General features: G+C 35.9%; 1 protein-coding gene across 6 annotated transcripts in view; it reads right to left on the bottom strand.

Moving 5' to 3' along the window:
• SCEL (sciellin) overlaps positions 1-18,789 on the bottom strand; it is a 147,351-nt gene that overhangs the window by 38,759 nt on the left and 89,803 nt on the right. For 5 of the 6 annotated variants that reach the window (XM_059995656.1, XM_059995659.1, XM_059995658.1 and 2 more), the window contains 9 exons: positions 17,316-17,375; positions 16,084-16,143; positions 11,877-11,936; positions 10,178-10,237; positions 7,607-7,657; positions 6,595-6,657; positions 2,900-2,959; positions 2,694-2,753; positions 2,488-2,544 (listed from right to left, as the gene is read on the bottom strand). In XM_059995656.1, coding sequence (XP_059851639.1) covers positions 2,488-2,544; positions 2,694-2,753; positions 2,900-2,959; positions 6,595-6,657; positions 7,607-7,657; positions 10,178-10,237; positions 11,877-11,936; positions 16,084-16,143; positions 17,316-17,375 — 531 coding nt within the window. The remainder of the gene's footprint in view (positions 1-2,487; positions 2,545-2,693; positions 2,754-2,899; positions 2,960-6,594; positions 6,658-7,606; positions 7,658-10,177; positions 10,238-11,876; positions 11,937-16,083; positions 16,144-17,315; positions 17,376-18,789) is intronic. The other variant, XM_059995657.1, reaches the window with a different exon arrangement.

Below are 18,789 nucleotides of genomic sequence, written 5' to 3'. Positions count from 1 at the left end.
TTCCTGTTTGTTCTGCAGTAATTCTTGAACATCCTGGCTGATTATCATCAAATCTGGTGTAACTACTAAAGAATAGTCAGACATCACTTAGGTTAGATTTGTGGATCAAGCTGCCATCTGATATACAGAACAAACGAGTGGTTACCAGTGGGGAGAGGCAAGGGGGAGAGGGGCAACATAGGGGTAGGCAATTGAGAGGTACAAACCATTAGGTATACAATAAGCTACAAGGATATATTCTATGATATGGAGAATATGGCAAATAGTTTGTAATAACTATAAGTGGAGTATAACCTTTAAAATTGTGAATCACTATATCATATACCTGTAATTTATATCATATTATACATCAACTATACCTCAATAAAAAGTTTAAAAATAAATCCTTAGAAAAGGCTGCCATCTGAAAACAACATGATGGTCAATATTTTTAAATTTCTTTTTTATAGTAATCCTATCTGTATAAGGAAAATGTCCTCTTCTTATAGATACTTTGTTAGGAGTTGCTGAAATACAAATTACTTTTATGAAATTAGCCTCTTCTAATAAACAAAAGGCAAAACTCTTATGAGAAAGTTACCATTATCTGTCAACATAGTGCATTTGCAGAAGGAGGAAGGGAAGGAGGCAAAAGTCAGAAGAAGGGGAAAGGGAGGAGGGAGAGGAGGAAGGAGGGAACAGGAGTGGGGGAGAGAGAGAGACAGACAGAGGGCGCTACAGTTTATGGAAACAGCCGCTAAGGGAGAAGTTGGCTACAGTAGCCACTGTTAGTTATTCCATACGTACTTGTTAAACCTAACCACTTCCAACATGGGTTGGGAACCTCCTAAAACTGTTACTAATAAAAATAAAAATCTGCCCCTACCAGTACACTCTGAAGAAATGCTTCTACTTATCAAAGATATTTCCATACGCTTACCAGTGGCAAGGTCGGCACCAAAAGTCCGCTATTATTTCAGTTATTAGAAAATCTCTATAAGACAAATCTTCCTCTCCTCTCTGTCATTTCCACAATAATTTTCTAGAAAAAAAGTGTATCTAATTGTAGTCGATTAACTGCAGGGGTGGGAGGGGAATTAGAAAGGAAGGGACTGTTAGGAGAATAAAGGACAGAAAGAAGGGGTAAATCTGAGGGTTTTTTGCTCCCGATCTTTTGTTCTTCCAGTAGTGACATCAGAAGGACTTGGGTTTAGATCCAGGATGTGTTTTCTTTCTTGAGAAGTTTATTTTATATCTTTGAGCTATAGTTTCTTCTTCTATAGAATAGCATGCGTCAATATATTTCTCATGGGGCTGGTTGTTGTGAGGATTAAATGTATATAAATTGCCAGGCACACCAGAGGTGTTCAATAAATACTGCTGTGTAATTAGCAATTGCTCTTCAATTGCCTTGGTACCTTCCTACCTCAGACACCCCAACACCTTGTGATAAAAACACACAAACAGAAAAGGCAAATTAAAACACTAGGATTGACATATATACACTCCCATGTGTAAAACAGATAGCTAGTGGGAGCATGCTATAAAGCACAGGAAGCTCAGTTCGGTTCTCTGTGACAACCTACATGGGTGGGATGGGGGGGGAGGGGTGGGAGGGAGGTCCAAGAGGGAAGGGATATAGGTATACAGACAGCTGACTCACTTCATTGTACAGCAGAAACTAACACAACATTGTAAAGCAATTATACTCAAAAAAAAAAAAACAAAACCACTAATGTAGAAAACAAAAAGCCATAAGATTTAGGCCGATGAGCATGTCACACTATCCTCTTTCTCCCTGTGGCTTCAAAGCACTTTTCCATATGTTAATTTGCTTTCTTCACCCCAGAATTTTGAGACTTTAATTCCCAGCTATATATTTATTATGGCAAAATTTCAGGTCAGCAGAACAATCTGGGCTTCTCATACAACGCACTCTGGTGCATTATCAATAAGCTCTTTTGGTGAAAGATATGACATAAAGATAGTGAATTATAAGATATTTACAAAACTCAAAATGGAAGTTCAAGGTTAAAATCTGCTGGAATATTTTGTGAGCCCACATGAGCTGTGGATCTGTAATTTTGAAGACTGAATATCCTTTCCAATGTTCCAATGCTCTGTAGGCATCTGTGTAAACCACCGATTTGGTCCAGCTTCTCCAAAATATGTTTTCCTCTTATTTAATTTCACTCATTTTTCATATCAGTCCTGATACTCTATCTCCTATAGGCAACAAACCCTAACTTGTGTTCGTGAAAATTAGAAGTACAAAACTGAGTCCAAGAGAGTGCAATTGATTCCAGAAGAGTGTAGCATATTCTCGGCGGACAGGAAACACATGGGTTATAAATGTGTGCTCATTTGAACACTCAAGAAAAACGAAAGCCTTCTTTTAGAAAAAGAGAAGAAAGAAAGCAAGAAAGCGAGCAAGAAAGGAAATTCCTAACCTAGAACCTTGGGTTCTTTTTTAAATGCATGTCAAGATAGTTAGGCAAAGTCATTTACCGCTTAATATTTCTGAGAGGTGAAGGTTTCACTTCAATAAGATTGTCCAAAGCTTGGCTGTTCAAAAGAGAAAAAGAGAAAAAAATAAACTCCAATTAGTGATAGGTTGTTTTGTTTGTGCTAGGTCTATAAAGCAATATAATAAATCTACTCCACTCAGGGGCAACAGACATGAGAATGTGAAATGACTGTTTTTATTTGATTACCTTTGATTGCTTCTGATTACTTCAGGATTCACTTTGATGAGGTTATTGAGATCCCGGTTTCTTTAAAAAGAAAAATAAAAAGCAAGCATGTTAATTATAAATAAATTCTTTTGGTAAGATCATTAAGGTTATAAATGTGCTTGAAATAATTGTAAAACAAAACATTCTTCCTACCCAAAGCACAAAAATTAATACAGTTCTATTACCTTTGGTTGTTGGAGAGAGTTTCAGGATTCACTTTGATGAGCTTATCAAGATCTTGATTTCTTCAAATGGAAAAAAAAATTAAAGCAGCTTGTGTTAGAGATAATACAGGTTTAAGGTGGCTGGAATTGGAAGAAGGGATTAGCTAGTTTATCATTTAGTATAAGACATATTGGTTTGGCATAGAACCCCCTTGAAATAAATTATCAAACCAATCCAGGGAGGACTAATTATGCTGGATCAGGAGAAGAATTACTCTGACTTCACACACTTATTGTCAGAGCCCATCTACAAGGGCACACTAACTCAGAGTTCACAGCAAACATCTCATGATTGACCACTTTTACTCTGGAATGTTTTAACAGTATGACGATACAAACTGATTCTAAGGTCCTTGATATTTTAAAAATCATATGCACCAGCTAAAGATACCATTTTTTAAAAAAATAAGAAACTCCCAAACTAGGATTATACTTAACATAAGTCTTGGCAAAGAGAGTTCCAGTAATCCATCAAAATTGTGACTTTTCTTTCCTCTACCATGACTTAAAAAGCTGAAATCATGGTAAATTAGGGACATACTCTGATAACTGTCCACTTCCTAGTTGAAACCCTATCAGTTTCTTTCCTCAGTCGGAGAACAGTATTTCCTCCCACCTGGTTTGCTATCACTCATTGCCTCTGCATAATACTTTGCTTCTAAGGGCTGGAAAGTAGTGATTTTTCAATGTGTTCCTCTAAACTGCTTTATAATATTTATTCACAGAAGAGCCCACAGTAGCAAGAAATCTTGGGATTGATAACACCTGCTTTCAGTAAATTTTGGCAGCTACCTGCCTGTACCTTCTTCCCCCCAAAAGTCCTTTTCCCTTATATAAAAATAAAGTATGGTTTACTCTTCAAAAAGACTGATGCAAGGTTAGGAACTGAAGGAGAGCCACTTAGAGGTTAGTCATCAAAGTCTGAGAAAAAGGTCTGCATTTCCTTCCCCAACCCCTAAGCCTTTCCATAGAATTTGCTTCCCAGCTCATGGCTTCACTGAGTTTGATCTCTTCATCCTTGTTCTCAGAACTCCACAGTAGACAGAAAGCCCCTAAATGAATGTTTACTGTTTTGAATTATCTTCAATAGTAATATTATCAATTAAAGATAATCAACTGGTATCTACAAACACTATCAAAGAAATGATAAACATATGACAACTATCCAAAATAAAATTTTCTTGTATAAATTGATTACAAAAACCTGTTATAAAGTTAAATTGTGCCTGAAAGATGATCTTTAAAATGAGGATAATTTCATACATTAAAAGAAAAAAAGTACAAAAAATAAAACTTTGTAGAGGAAATAATATGTCAAAGTCCACAACCTTTTAATACATAAAATCAATCACAATATTTTAGTGTAACTACATATAATATTCACCAACCAGCATAATTAGGAGTAAGCTGCATAAAAAAATGCAAACACAAACATGAGAACTCCCGTTTTTACTGTTCTGCTCAGTACAGAAAACTTGGTTCATTCCAAACCTTAGAACTGTGCTATTCAAACTACTACATCATAGAGCTCATTAAAAAATACAATTTACATCACAGCCCAATACTTTCTGTTTTCAGTCAGACAGACAGACACACACACATAATAAAACATAAATTTCACAAAATAAGACACCCACTACGTAAGAACTCTCATGTTTTCTGCTCTACTTCACTCTAGCTAACCGGGAAAAAATGCTGACTGCCGCTCACTAAATTAATTACAAGACCATTTAATGGGATGTGACCCACAATTTGAGAAACACTAGCTTAGAAAACATATATATAAACGCGTGCTATGTTTTACCACTTCTCTTAAAAAGACGACACCTTGGGTCAATAAAGCAAGGATCTCAGTAATAGTCCTGAATTGCCTTGACTGATAGCATCATGCAACTTAATGAATTGAAAACTTACAGACGCTTTTTTCAGACCCTGGATCCTACAAACACAGGAATCTTATATCTAAATTTTATCCAGGAAAAACGTAACGTTTTTCCTACTCAAGTTACTGCTTTCATTTATTTTGCTTTAAGGATATAGGGATACATTGAAATATTTAGCTATTATTATTTTCACGTAGTTCAAAAGTTGTAAAGTGTTTTGTGGTCATTGGCACAAATTTGTGCCATTGTCACTTCAAAGACTGTGAAGTAATATTTCAAGTGACCCTATGAAAGTAGTAGAGAACATCTCCAGGCTGTCCCATGGCAGAAGCAAAAGTCCTAGCTTTATAGTTTCCACTATTTCCTGAGGTACTGAATCAACTTTCACCTATTTTAAGATCAAAGTCTCCATGCTGTGATTTAAAGACCAGGAGTTGGGCTGGGAGTTGGAAGAACTCACAGAAGATTATGAGACTTTTGCCCCGAATACTTCATTGTTCTCATTTGTAAAATTGGGAGATTGGATTTGTTCATCTCTAAGCCTTTGCCCATCTCTAACATCTTCTACCCCTAGGAATCTATGAATGTGAATTTTACTGCCTGTTGTGTTTATTAGCTATTTCATGTCTCTTTTTCTTTTTAAATGCAACTCACTGACAATACATTCTATATTCAGCAAGCAGTACATAAGCGTCCCAAAATGTAATATATTAAATTGACAACCTATTATTGTCTTGGAGTCTCATCTCTTTGCCCCCAATACATAATTAGCTTTAAACTATGATAATTGCTTGCTATTAATAAGATTGAGTATGTCTACTGAATTCTCTTTTTGGCATCCACGGCCTATAATTATACCTAATGTGCACCTAATGATACCTAGCTGTAAGCTTCAAACCCAGTAGGTGCTCAGTAATTATTCACCGCCTAACAGATCACAGAACTACTATTCGTCTTCCACTAGTTTTCTCTGTGACACTGGTCACATCACTTAACCTTTCTGAGTCTTAATTTCCTCTTCTGTAAATAGAATAGGTTTGACTGGAACAGTGGTTTGCAAGTGTTCATAGTAACTGGGCTATGAGTTTTCTGAGGTTCCTTCCTTCCAACTCCAAAATTTTGCAATTTTTGTACATACCAGTTAAACTCAAAAAAGTGAAATCATAAAAACATTCTTAAATACATATATATATATAAATATATATGTACATACATATAATAGTAGTGTATAATGATATAAAGATCTTCATATAACCAGAGACAAAAAGTGAATTTCATTTTCATCATTATAGATACTACTTAAAGAATTATCAAATTTTAGATCCATTACTTTGCTGCGAGCAGCAAACCATCTAAGAAATAATGAACCTCATAAAACTTCCACCGACTACTAGAAAACACCCTCTGAAAACGAGGTGAATGGTATTGCTTACAACTAATGAGGTGTCCAGCTCTTTTCAAAAAATTAACTATCATTCATAAATTTAACCAAATCCAGAGACAAAGGTATTAACATCAATACTACAAAACATGAACAGGGCATAGACTAGCTATGTTTCTACCCCAATCACTCCCTTCAATTGCTTTACTTGAGCTGCCTTTCTTTTTATTAGCAAATAGATATCTAAGTTTTCAGGGACATATAAAAATTGTGATGACTTTTCAAGATTTATATTCAGTTTGCCCATAGAATGATTACAAGTCATTTATATTCAAATTGTACTTAGTTAGGGAGAAACAAAGCAAAGTAAATAAATCACATCCTTCTCTTACCCGGCTGTGTTTTTGACAGCTTTGGGGCTTACGTTAATAAGTTCATCAAGATCTTGTTCACTGCTAAAACAAAATAAAATAAAAGGTCAAATTCAGTTGGAGATCAGAAACAATGGCTGGCATTGTTTCTTCTGATGCTTGTGAATCATTCCATGGGATCCTAGACAAAAAGTGATAAATTTACCGAGTTTCTACTTTATATATATTAGTTATATTAGTTATCTTTTTTAAATCCTCAAAACAACTGAGTTAAATATTACCATTCTCTCTCTATAAATAAATTGAGTTTCATAGAAATTAAGACCCTCTTTGGGCCAGATACCTAAGAAATGACTGAGGGTGAACTAGGATTGAAACCATAGCTGGACGCCAAACCACATGCTCCCTTCTGCTAACATCCTTCCTCTCTCTATTCACAATAATTCCTTACATCTGCACAATGCTTTTCACCAACATTATCATCATAATAATCTTGAGAGGTAGCTTGGAGTTACTCTGTCACGTTTTTCTTAACTTTTGCTCCAGTGAATGATGGGTCTTAACTTTTCAAGAAGACAGGAGTATAATCAAAATCATGTAGAAAGATTCTAATCAAGTATTAGAATGTTATGTCACCATTTTTCTGAAGAGTCATTTAATTTTTATTAATCCTTGGGTTTGTGAAAGAGAAGAAAGCCAATATTCTTTGGTTTATTCAGTTTTATGAACTTATAGTTTATTTACTATAAACTTGCAGTAATAACCTACTTATGCTACTGTTGTGTCCAGTGAATTTCTCAAATAGTCATTAAACAGAATTTGCTTCAGTATTACAATTTGAACAAAATTATAATGTAATAAATTGAAGCAACACAATAAAAGAAAAAATCTATCTACCATTATTACACACAACAAATCAATTTGTTCTCATTTTTTTCATGTCCCCTTTCAAATGTCCTTAGCCAAATAATCTTATTCTGGGGCATAAATTGAAGACTTGCTCACGAGTCTTCAATAATCTTAATAAGCTTACCTTTTTTTGGCTGAGGGAGTCACTTTGATAAGATGGTTCAGATCCTGGTTCCTAAAAAATGTTGTAAATTTCAATAAGGGGGTAAAATCAAGTCAAATCAATTACAATTTGTACATTTTTTTTCAATCTTAATATTGAATCAAGTGATTGTTGTTAATTCAAAACTTCATCTTGAGTTCTTTTTTTAGCCCTCTGTAAAAGCAGGTGGCTACTATCAATTCATTTCTTACACAACTACATATATATGAAAATTTAATTTAGTTTTATTCTTATTTCTTTTAAGACAACCTCAAATTTAAATTGCTCGTAAACTCCTTGTTTTCCAAGAATATTTTTGATGATTGTAATGAACAAGAGAAAAATTTAAGCTGTTGGTCATTTGCACGTGTTCCTTGCTTCCCTCCCCTCGAAACAAAACAAAACAAAAACCTGGGATTTTTTAAAAAAGAGGCTATTTCCTGATTCTAAGGTATGGAGGTAATATACATAATATTAATATGTAACATTCAGGCTACTCCAAGATATTAATCAGTTCAGAATCATGCTTCATGCAATGCTAAGTCAGAACAAGGAAGACTTCAGATTATATAACTTGCTTTTATTCTAAACAAATAGTCAATAATAGCTCTAAAGAGACATTTCTGTTATCGTACTGGGCCTTCATACCAACTCGAACACCAGAAGGCCTGAACAAGATGCCTAATTTGATATACCTTATTATTGGACAATTTGTTATACAACCTGAAAAGAAAAAAGACTGGAAAGGCTTATATCCCTGAACTAATCTTTAGGATTAACCTATAAACTAATTTTATCATGTACAAATCCTTCCATGTAAATTATTGCATTCTATTATATTGAACTATATGAAATTGCCCTCTTGTGGATCAAAAATTATTGAATGTCACAATTTCATAAAATCCAACCTAACAGATAATTTCTTTGGTATCTTCTTTGAACTAAGCATTGAGTGGTGCAATGAGGATCCAACAATGAAGAAAAACATTAACAGTAATAATAATACCAATAGATAATATCTAATAAGTACTTGAGGAATAAGTGCTTCATAAGCTTGCTAGCATATAATTTTTCTGGTAATTCATGAAGAAGGTAATTCTTACAATCCCCACTTTACAGATAAAGAAGCTGAGGCTTAAAGGAGTTTAAACTATGTGTCCAAGATTATACAGCTAATAAGTATTCTCTGAACTCAAAAATTTCACTACCAAGTAGAAGAGATGGACACATGACCTAATGCAATACATGGCAGAGGGTGGGGACTGAAACGAGGCTCACACACTGCATGGGAAAGGTCATATCATTAAGGCCATCTTCACTTTACAAACTAAGTCATCTTGGAAGAGGGACAAGGGATAGCTGTCTTTCATTGACTCTTTTATCTGTAACATGAAGTATTACCTGGTCTCTGGATTCAGTACCTGACCCTCAGACAGTGGCAATGCATTATGTTCTTATTTAGTGAACAAAATCTAAGGACAATTTAGCACTAAATAATCAGATAAAAGAATGATAAAATCTTTGGTCCAACCATAAAGTGAATAAAACAAGATATGCAAGGGAGGCTTTGTTTCAGAAGCTGTTCCAAGTACATTCAGAGTTGATCCTCTTCACTCACCCACATGAAATACTGTTTAGTCCAGGAGTCAGCAAACTATGGTCCTCAGGCTAAATTCAGCCTGTAGTCTTGTTATATAAGTAAAGTTTTATTGGAACACAGCCATGCCCATTCCTTTACAATGTATTATCAATGGTTGCTAGTTGACTAGTTAAAATAGAGACTGTTTTGGTCCCCCAAACCTGAAATATTTACTACCTAGCTCTTTAAGCAAAAGTTTCTGACTCCTGATCTAGTCTAATAAACTTTATATGATATCTACCTACTGTAAAAATAGAATTCGTATACACCAAGTAAGATAGAATATCTGTCAGAAAGGAAATATATACCTTGGTATCTTTTATATTTAATTCGCATTCAAACTAGCATAACAATATATATTTATAGATTCGTGATTTTTTTACATCTCTGTTTACTCAACATGATGTACCTTAAAGAAAATTCTCTCTATAAAAGACAAATGTCATTCTTTGTATTCTTTATTATTTCAATAAACTAAGTATAATTTTAAAAAATAACCTCCCAACTTTAGGAATTGTTTGAGTGTAAACATAAGAGAAGAGGCAAAAAATGATGAAGGATAAAGGAAGGAGAATTTTCTTCACATGAAGACCTTCTCTTAGGCTGCTTATGTCTAAGAAATTGTATGGGGAAGATACTTCATCCCAGGAGGAAACTCGATTCATTTTGAGGAAATCCCAAACATGGAACACAAATCCCACACTGATAAGAGATTATTCCCATATTTTAAGGAATTCCTCCACAAACATCCACAACCAGGGAGCCCTGAATAAGGACTTGAAGACTAGGTTTCTGACATAGAGGTATTGATTTTGGGTCCCATTATTGGCTGTCTCTGTGATGGGACAATGAGTTTTATCATATTTTCGAGGTTGAATAGAAGAAAATGGAGAAAGAAGTTCCATAAACCTCACCCTTGGTTAGTTCTGTTTATTTCTGGAGCCACTTTGATGAGATTGTCAAGACTTTGGCCCCTTTAAAACATGGAAGAAATAATCAGAGAAATGGTCAACTTACATCAAGTGGTTTCAAATATTTATTAAAATGGAGAAACATTTTTATTATAGAAATATTTTACTATAAAGTGTTTATTAAAATAGAGATCATCTCAAGGGGTTGGAGTTTTTCAGTGTTGACTCTGAAAATATATATTTGGACCTAACGATAACTGCATAGAAATAATAAACAATAATTAATGGTTTCAGAAAATTCATGATGTGCCAGGCAGTGTTCTAAGTGATTTACGTGATTTATATGATTTAATCCTCACATCAGTCCAATGAAATAGTGTTAAAAAATTAATAAGCAGGGCTTCCCTGGTGGCACAGTGGTTGAGAGTCCGCCTGCCGATGCAGGGTACACGGGTTCGTGCCCCGGTCCAGGAGGATCCCACATGCCACGGAGTGGCTGGGCCCGTGAGCCGTGGCCGCTGAACCTGCGCGTCCGGAGCCTGTGCTCCGCAACGCGAGAGGCCACAACAGTGAGAGGCCCGCGTACCGCAAAACAAACAAACAAACAAACAAAACCCAAAAAAGGTCATGGGGGTTCCATGGTTTTTCTTGAACTACCATTGATACATTGATACTATAGCAGTGTCAGTCTGCTGAAATGATGATTTAATAACGTTTTTAAGCATTGGTTAATGTGAAACAAAAAAAGAGGTGTGTATTCAATCTTGCCCTTGCACACTTTTTCCTGTTCTTGGGTTCACTTTGATGAGGTTACTGAGGTCTTTGGAACTTTAAACAAAAAAGCAAACAAAAACATAATAAGTAAAAATGGAATTAAGTCAACTAAGTACTTTGAAGGATATATGTACTCAAGATGAATTTTGCGATTAGGTTTTGAGAGAAATCAATGCCAGTCTATGCCCTTCATTTAAAAGAGTAAACATTTTTGGGCTTCCCTGGTGGCGCAGTGGTTGAGAGTCCACCTGCCGATGCAGGGGACATGGGTTTGTGCCCCGGTCCGGGAGGATCCCACATACCGTGGAGCGGCTGGGCCCGTGAGCCACGGCCGCTGGGCCTGTGCGTCCGGAGCCTGTGCTCCGCAACGGGAGAGGCCACAACAGTGAGAGGCCCGCGTAGCGCAAAAAAAAAAAAAAAAAAAAAGAGTAAAAATTTTGACCTCCATACAAATCATTGGTATACTAGCTCAGTTTCCCATTTACAGTCAAAATAAAACCATAAAATTAGGGCAAGATTGAGTTAAAAAGATCAATTCTGGAACTATTTGCCAAAAACTCTCACCTGGCCAGCCCCTTTCAGTATTCTACATAATCCTATAGCTATAATTAAACTATATTTTGTTAATAATTTCCATTTGTAGTGCCTTCTTGCGTTAAAGGGATTTTATATCCATTATTGCACTTGATCCTTAATAATCAAATGACAAAGGTGGAACAGACATTATGATCCTCATTTTATAACTAAAGAAGCCTCAGCTCAGTGTTCGAGGGACTTGCTCCAAGGCACCCAGCCAGTAAGTAATGGAACTCAGACTTTCTGACTCCACAGATTTTTCAGCATAGCTTCTCTAATGAGAGCCACAAATTGATGCAGAATTTGATGCACAAATTGATGGGAAGGAAGAAAGATATGATATAATCCTCACCCTGGGTTACTTCTGTTCACTTCAGGGGTCACTTTGATGAGATTGTCAAGGCTCTGGCCCCTTTAAAGCATAGAAAACGTGATGAGGTTAATGATAGACTAGAACCAAGATGATAAAACTATTCATTAAAACTCAGGAACAGTATAAACACTCACTGAGATCATGCCAAAGAGCTGAAGATTGTTAAAGGTACACAGAAGTATGTAGGGATTTATATATCTCTGAAACACATTGAGACTCAGTGAGACAATATTTTAATCTTGGAGCCATTAGGGCCACTAGCAAATACTGAACTAGGACTCTATTTTGATTCATTGAATGCCATGCTCTTAGCCTTTTCCAGGTGCACTAAACATATTTTGTAATAGTCTGTATACACATTTCATGGAACATTCCACAAGACACAACTCTACCTATCAACTTCCAACATGCTGTGGAACTTCTGAACTTTGGAGAAGTTTTGTAAAATTGACATTCATTAGCAGATTTTCTATTTAAACACTGGATTTAGATAAGTATACCAATTTGTTAAAGTCCACGATATACAAACCTGGTATCTGCTGCTGGTACTTATAACTGTGTGTTAAAACTACAAATTTTGACTAGTTGTGTTGGCAACAAATAATAGGAAGATTAAAATCTATAAAGTTCTGAAATGTAAGCTATATTTACTATAATATAAAACTCCGTGTAGTCAGTGAAAACACGTCAGTAATTTATGATTACCCTTTAGTATATCTGCTTCTGATTTTAATGGAATTTTGCTTTTCCTATTGCTTCTACATGTGTTTTCCACATTCACAGTGCCAGCCAAAGTGCCTCTGATCTACAGAGGATACCACATGGGTAAAGAACGTCCACAGAAGGCACTTTTACACTCTGGATCCCCATGCCCTGTGGCCCTGCTAAGATTGATCATGAAATCTCTGAGGTTGCATCAGTGCAACATCAAAGGTATAGATATTTGGAAGCAGCTAGACGTTGACTCAAGTTTTTACTTGTATGCAGATGTCTGAGAATGTGTACATCCCTGCTAAAAGCAGCAATAAAAAATTTGATCCTTTTTCATGCAAATAATGAAATTATTAACCCTGAAAGAGACAACCATTCTACACCAATACCCTTTGCTGATTTTTTTAACCCCTTGTTGCCTGAATGAAATATGTGGAATTTGAATGCTAGTGACTGAGAAAAAAAATTCCCAGGATTCTGCTTCTAGATTTGAGTACTCAAAAAGAAACTCCATAACATTAAGCACTGCAACTCCTCCCTTGTAATATTTGTATTGGTTGTGTTGTCAAGACCTTGATCTCTTTAAATATATTAAATAGGGCACATATCAGTATAAGGTTTCCTAAATTTTAAAGTTCATATAGTCAATAAAGAAGAGTGTGCTATTTAATGTAGTAATGTAAAATAATATTTTGAGCTCAACTGTGGGAAGCAATGCCTCATAGTGTATATGTCTTCAATATTTATGCATTCTTTCTATCCACAAATAGTTATGGAAAGCCTACTATGGGCCCCAAGTTATGGGATAGCTGTGAACAATACAGACAGGCTTAGCCCTCAAGAAGCTTCCATTCTAACTTGATGAGTGGCAGGCAATATGCAATCAAATGTGTAAATGAATGCCACATTTCCAGATAATAATATATGCTATGAAGAAAGTAAAAAAGAGTGCCTGGTGCCTGCAATGCTGGGGTTGAAGGAGGGGGTGGTGACTTAATTATATTCAATGGTCAGAAACGATCTCTTTGAGAACGTGACAATATGGGAATAGAGCTTCCCAAAGTGGGAATAGCATACACAGACGTGTTAAGGCAGAAGTGAGCCTGGAATAGAAAAAAGATCAGTTTGGCTGGACTTTACTGAACACGTGAAAGGCCATCGCTAAATTAGAACTTTATTCTACCTGAAATAAGAGAACATTGAAAGTTTTTTATAAGGGAGGGAGACGATCTTATTTTACTTTTAAGAGATCTACAGAATTTAATTATACTTGGTAAAGGAAAAAAAAAAAAAGATGACTACTGTCCCTAAAAGGTCCCAGGAAGCACACACATACACAACCATGAACATAGGTAGTCATATACACACAAAAGCACACGTATATACTCACACATATATTTAGGCACACACAAGCATGTGTACACATGTACACAATCAAACACACATTTTCACTTGTTTGCACAGACACACACCCGTATGCACTCACACATGTAGGCATACACGCATGAATGCACACACAAGCATACACACATGAATGCACACATTTGCATGTGTGTCTACACATGTGTACACATAGGCACACACACGCACACCCCAACCTATGAAAAACAATAGGTGATGATTTGAAATACTCTTTTTAATAAAAATTAGAAAGGAAAAACATGAATTTTTCTTGGACAGTCAAAGTAAGTTAAATATTTGAACAGAATCTAAATTATTAAGAAAACACAATTCACGTGAATCTTTATCATTGCTAAAACTATTTGTATCTACTATGTGCCAGGCATGACAGTATTATGATCCCTATTTTGTAGATGAGTAAACTGAAGCATGGGGACACAGCTAGCAAGTGACAGAGCCAGAATTTGAACCCGGGTCTTTTAGATTCCCTGCTCCCAACCTCAAGTTACCTCCCTGAAATACCCAGGTAACCAAGGAAGTCAGTGCTCTCTTCTCAGTCTGTCGGTTGCAAAACTGTACACGTCTGCAACTCATAGGGTCACTGGGCCTGCAACCACACTGCTGCTGAGAACAGGACGGCCTGACAGCACACACCAGCTTTCAGCCAGCCAGGCTCTGCTGACAGGGCCTGCAGGCATCAGTGACACATTTTAGAATCAATGCATAATAACACGTACTGAGTGAATGGAATGGAAAGGAGTTCAAAAGAAACCACATGGAATTATTTGGTATACTTTTCAGCAACACATCAACAAGCTCAGTTTCAGATATGTTCCATCTGTTTTTTAAAAAATAAAAAAAGAAGCAAGAGGACATAAGCTTTCCAGATTTACTTGACAATTCATGGGTAGGGTAATTCGTTTACAAGGTACACTTTGTTAAGCTCTTCATCTTTAAACATACACTGCACTATATACACATACCCACACTACACACAAACACAGTACACATGTACACACACAGTTTGTACATAAACACATCCACACACTACTTACACTCCCACAAACATAGACTTGTTTATATATGCTATTTATGCAAACATACACACACACTACTTATACATACACACATACGTTTATATATATATATATATATATATATATATATATATATGCATTGTGATGGTTAATTTCATGTGTCAGTTTGACTGGGCCACAGAGTGCCCAGATATTTGGTCAAATATTATTCCAGGTGTGTCTGTGAGTGTTTTGGGATGAGATTAACATGCGAATCTGTAGACTGAGTAAAGCAGATGGCCGTCCTTAACATGGGTGGGCCATAGCCAAGCAGCTGAAAGACTGAATAGAACCAAATGCTGAGTTAAGAAGAGACTTTGCCTGCCTGACTGCTTGACCTAAGACCTTGTTCTCTTGCCCTTGGACTGGAACTTAACCATGGGCTCTCTTGGTCCTCAGGCCTTCAAACTTGAACTGGAACTACTATTGTCTCTCTTGGGTCTCCAGCTTGCCAACGATGGGTCTTGAGACTTCTCAGCCTCCAGAAGGGCATGTGCCAATTCCTTATAATAAATCTCTCTCTCTCTCTCTCTCTCCCTCTCTCTCTATTCTATTGTTCTGTTTCTCTGGAGAACCCTGATTAATACACACACATACACTTATACCAACACACTTATACATATACACTAATATATACACACATTTATACGTAACACACTATTTACACATGCACATACACATACAGACTCACACACACACACACACACACACACACACACACACACACACACTTACACACAAAGAAATAAATAGTAGAGGAGGGTAGTCAAATTCTCATTTAATTTCTCAAAATCTACCTTATAGCAAATGTCACCTGAGAATAAAACGCAAGAGGTCACTCTGTGTATCACTCATATAGAATTGCTTAATATGACGTATGTGGAAAAAAAGAGTTCAGTTCGGTTTGAATTTCAATTTGCTCTCCTGAATGCAAGCACTCAGAATTCCAATGTGTTTATAAATGCCAAAGGAGAAATAAAAAGCTTTAAATTACTTACCCCTTGATATTTTTATTTGTTTCAGGATTCTCTTTAATAAGCCCATTGAGGTCTTCTTTCCTTTGAATAAGGAAATGAGTTTTAATGAATGTCATTAAAATAAAACACTGATCAAGTGAACAATGATTGGCAAAATTAAGAAGTGGTAAGTATACACGTTCTCTATCAATGTAATTTTTAAAGCTCTAAATGCAAATGAAAATTCTTCTCTTACTTCTTGAGCTGAAGACCATTTAAGTTTCCTAATTTACCAACAAGAAACATATGATGTTTTTGTTTCATTCTCAAAATGCATAAGTGTACGTGAAACTTGTTATTTAACAAAATCAGCTTTGCCCTCAGATACATCTTGTTAGAACACCCCAGATGGGTGACACTGAAGTAATGCTGAGTTAGATAAAGTTCTATACTGGATCCAGATAGAATGTAAATTTCCATCTAACAAATCAGATATAATTGCCTATTCTGTTTTTAAATAATAAGAATAATGTAAAAGATGATAATAGTTTAACAATATGAAAAATAATTAAAAAAATATATGTCTTCATATAAACGCAACCATTCCCCCTTTTAAAATATAATTAGATTATGGTGAATTATAAGAGCAAGAAAAAATACCTTACATGGTAGGAAAATTAATGACACTTCTTGGGGAGACACATGTCACCTCCATTAAAATGAACTGAGTAATACCAAAAGGGGCATAGCTCGAACCCAAAGTGGGCAGTGGAGGATGGCAGAGGTATCGTGATTAAGTACTGCTGCCTTGTCAACATAGTCCTGAAGAAGAGAAGTGGTGGGATGTTCTTCCTCCCAGTGTGTGTATCTGCCCAGCCCCTCCCCTGGGCTGCCTTCTGAGACCACCATGCTCAAAGAAGTTGATTTTCAGTAGTTTTAGTCAACACTCACTCTTGGTTATCATTGTCATTTTGGAGATCCACTTTTAAAATATTGTCAAGACTGTGCTTTCTTTAGATCCAAAGAAATTCAATTCAGTAACTCACCCCTAAAACCAAATCAAAATCTGGGAGAAAAGGCAACTTACTATTAAACATTGGAGCAATTCTTTAAAAATAGGCAATTTTATTGGGAGCAAGGAGGAAAGGTCATGTGGCCTATCATTATTATCCGATTCCATGCCAGTAAAACACATTTCTAAAGTTAAAATGCCAAATCATTTTATCTTATTGTCACTTACAGAAATCAGATTTAAAGATACTAATCAGTCTTACCCAGTGGTGTTTTCACTTTCTTTGGGATTCACTTTGATAACATTATCAAGGTCTTCACCTCTTAAAAAAAAATTAGATCAGTTTCAAAGTATTCCCACAGTATTTTTTATATACACATTCCATATTATTGATGATTAATTCAAGCTTTTGGAGATTATTATACTGGTATTAAATTCATTTTTGTTATGAAAGTTACCTATCAATAATATAGTTAAGTTACTTTCTTGTTTTTGTCAGTCCTTTGATTAACTTTAATAAGACTTCCAAGGCCTTGGTTTCTTTATAACATTTGAGGGGGCAGGGAGAGCACAGCAACAGAGAGAGAAAGAGAGATTCAACAGTAGATTTTTCACAACAGCAGTAAGACATTATCAGTACCTGAAACATCAGAAGTCTTTAGAAATATTTAATTCAAGTGGCTCTTCTCATGCCAAATGCTGATATGCTAACTATCCTACAGTGAGGACCCAACCATTACTCGGTTATGATTAAATCAATTTAATTAAATCAATTTAAACGTAGACGTCCCCCCCCACATCTCAGCTTTTGCTTTCTTTGTCCTTTGAGGGTGGGTTGGTGAGAAACTAACTTTAATACATGTGTTGAGATATTGTCTTCCTTGAACATGAAAATCATTCACATCAAGGGTGGAAATCAGATGATCAACATTTTAAATCTAAACATTCTGAAGATTTAGACAAATCATTTTAAATAAAAAGTAACCTGGGAAAGGTAGAAATAACTCTTTGATGACACCAGTACTTTATGTGACTTGACCACAACCAATAAAACTTTCACACGCCCAATAGCTTAAAACAATTAGGGAATATGAAAGCTAATCTCTCTAAATCCCCTGGTTCAATGCCATTTTCATCTGTCTCTGTCTTTCACTGTGATAAGACTGCTGACATTTGAGGTTCCTTCTGCGTAAGGAAGAAGGAAGGGAGACAGGCAGGGAAGAAGGAAAAGAAACTGTGGGCTCTCCCTACCACACCAAACAGACCCATCTTTTCTGCATCAAAGCCCAGCTGCTATCAAGTTATACCAGCTTACAAACCCCTTCTCTTTTCTCCTCCTTCCTAGCCCACACGATTGACTTGCGTTGTTCATCCCACTTTTCCTAATTTCCACCACTTGTATGGAACTTTCCAAACTTCAGTTATTTATTTATCTTTTAATTAATTAATTAATATTATTTTTAACATCTTTATTGGAGTATAACTGCTTTACAATGGTGTGTTAGTTTCTGCTTTATAACAAAGTGAATCCTATACATATACATATTTCCCCATATCTCCTCCCTCTGGCGTCTCCCTCCCACCCTCCCTATCCCACCCCTCTAGGTGGTCACAAAGCACAGAGCTAATCTCCCTGTACTATGCATCTGCTTCCCACTAGCTATCTATTTTACATTTGTTAGTATATATAAATCCATGCCACTCTCTCACTTCATCCCACCTTACCCTTCCCCCTC

The sequence above is a fragment of the Delphinus delphis genome, chromosome 18, assembly GCF_949987515.2.
Source record: "Delphinus delphis chromosome 18, mDelDel1.2, whole genome shotgun sequence".
NCBI classification, from domain to species: Eukaryota; Metazoa; Chordata; class Mammalia; order Artiodactyla; family Delphinidae; genus Delphinus; species Delphinus delphis.
Note: the sequence above shows the minus strand (reverse complement) of the source record. Positions and strands in the feature narration are given on the sequence as shown.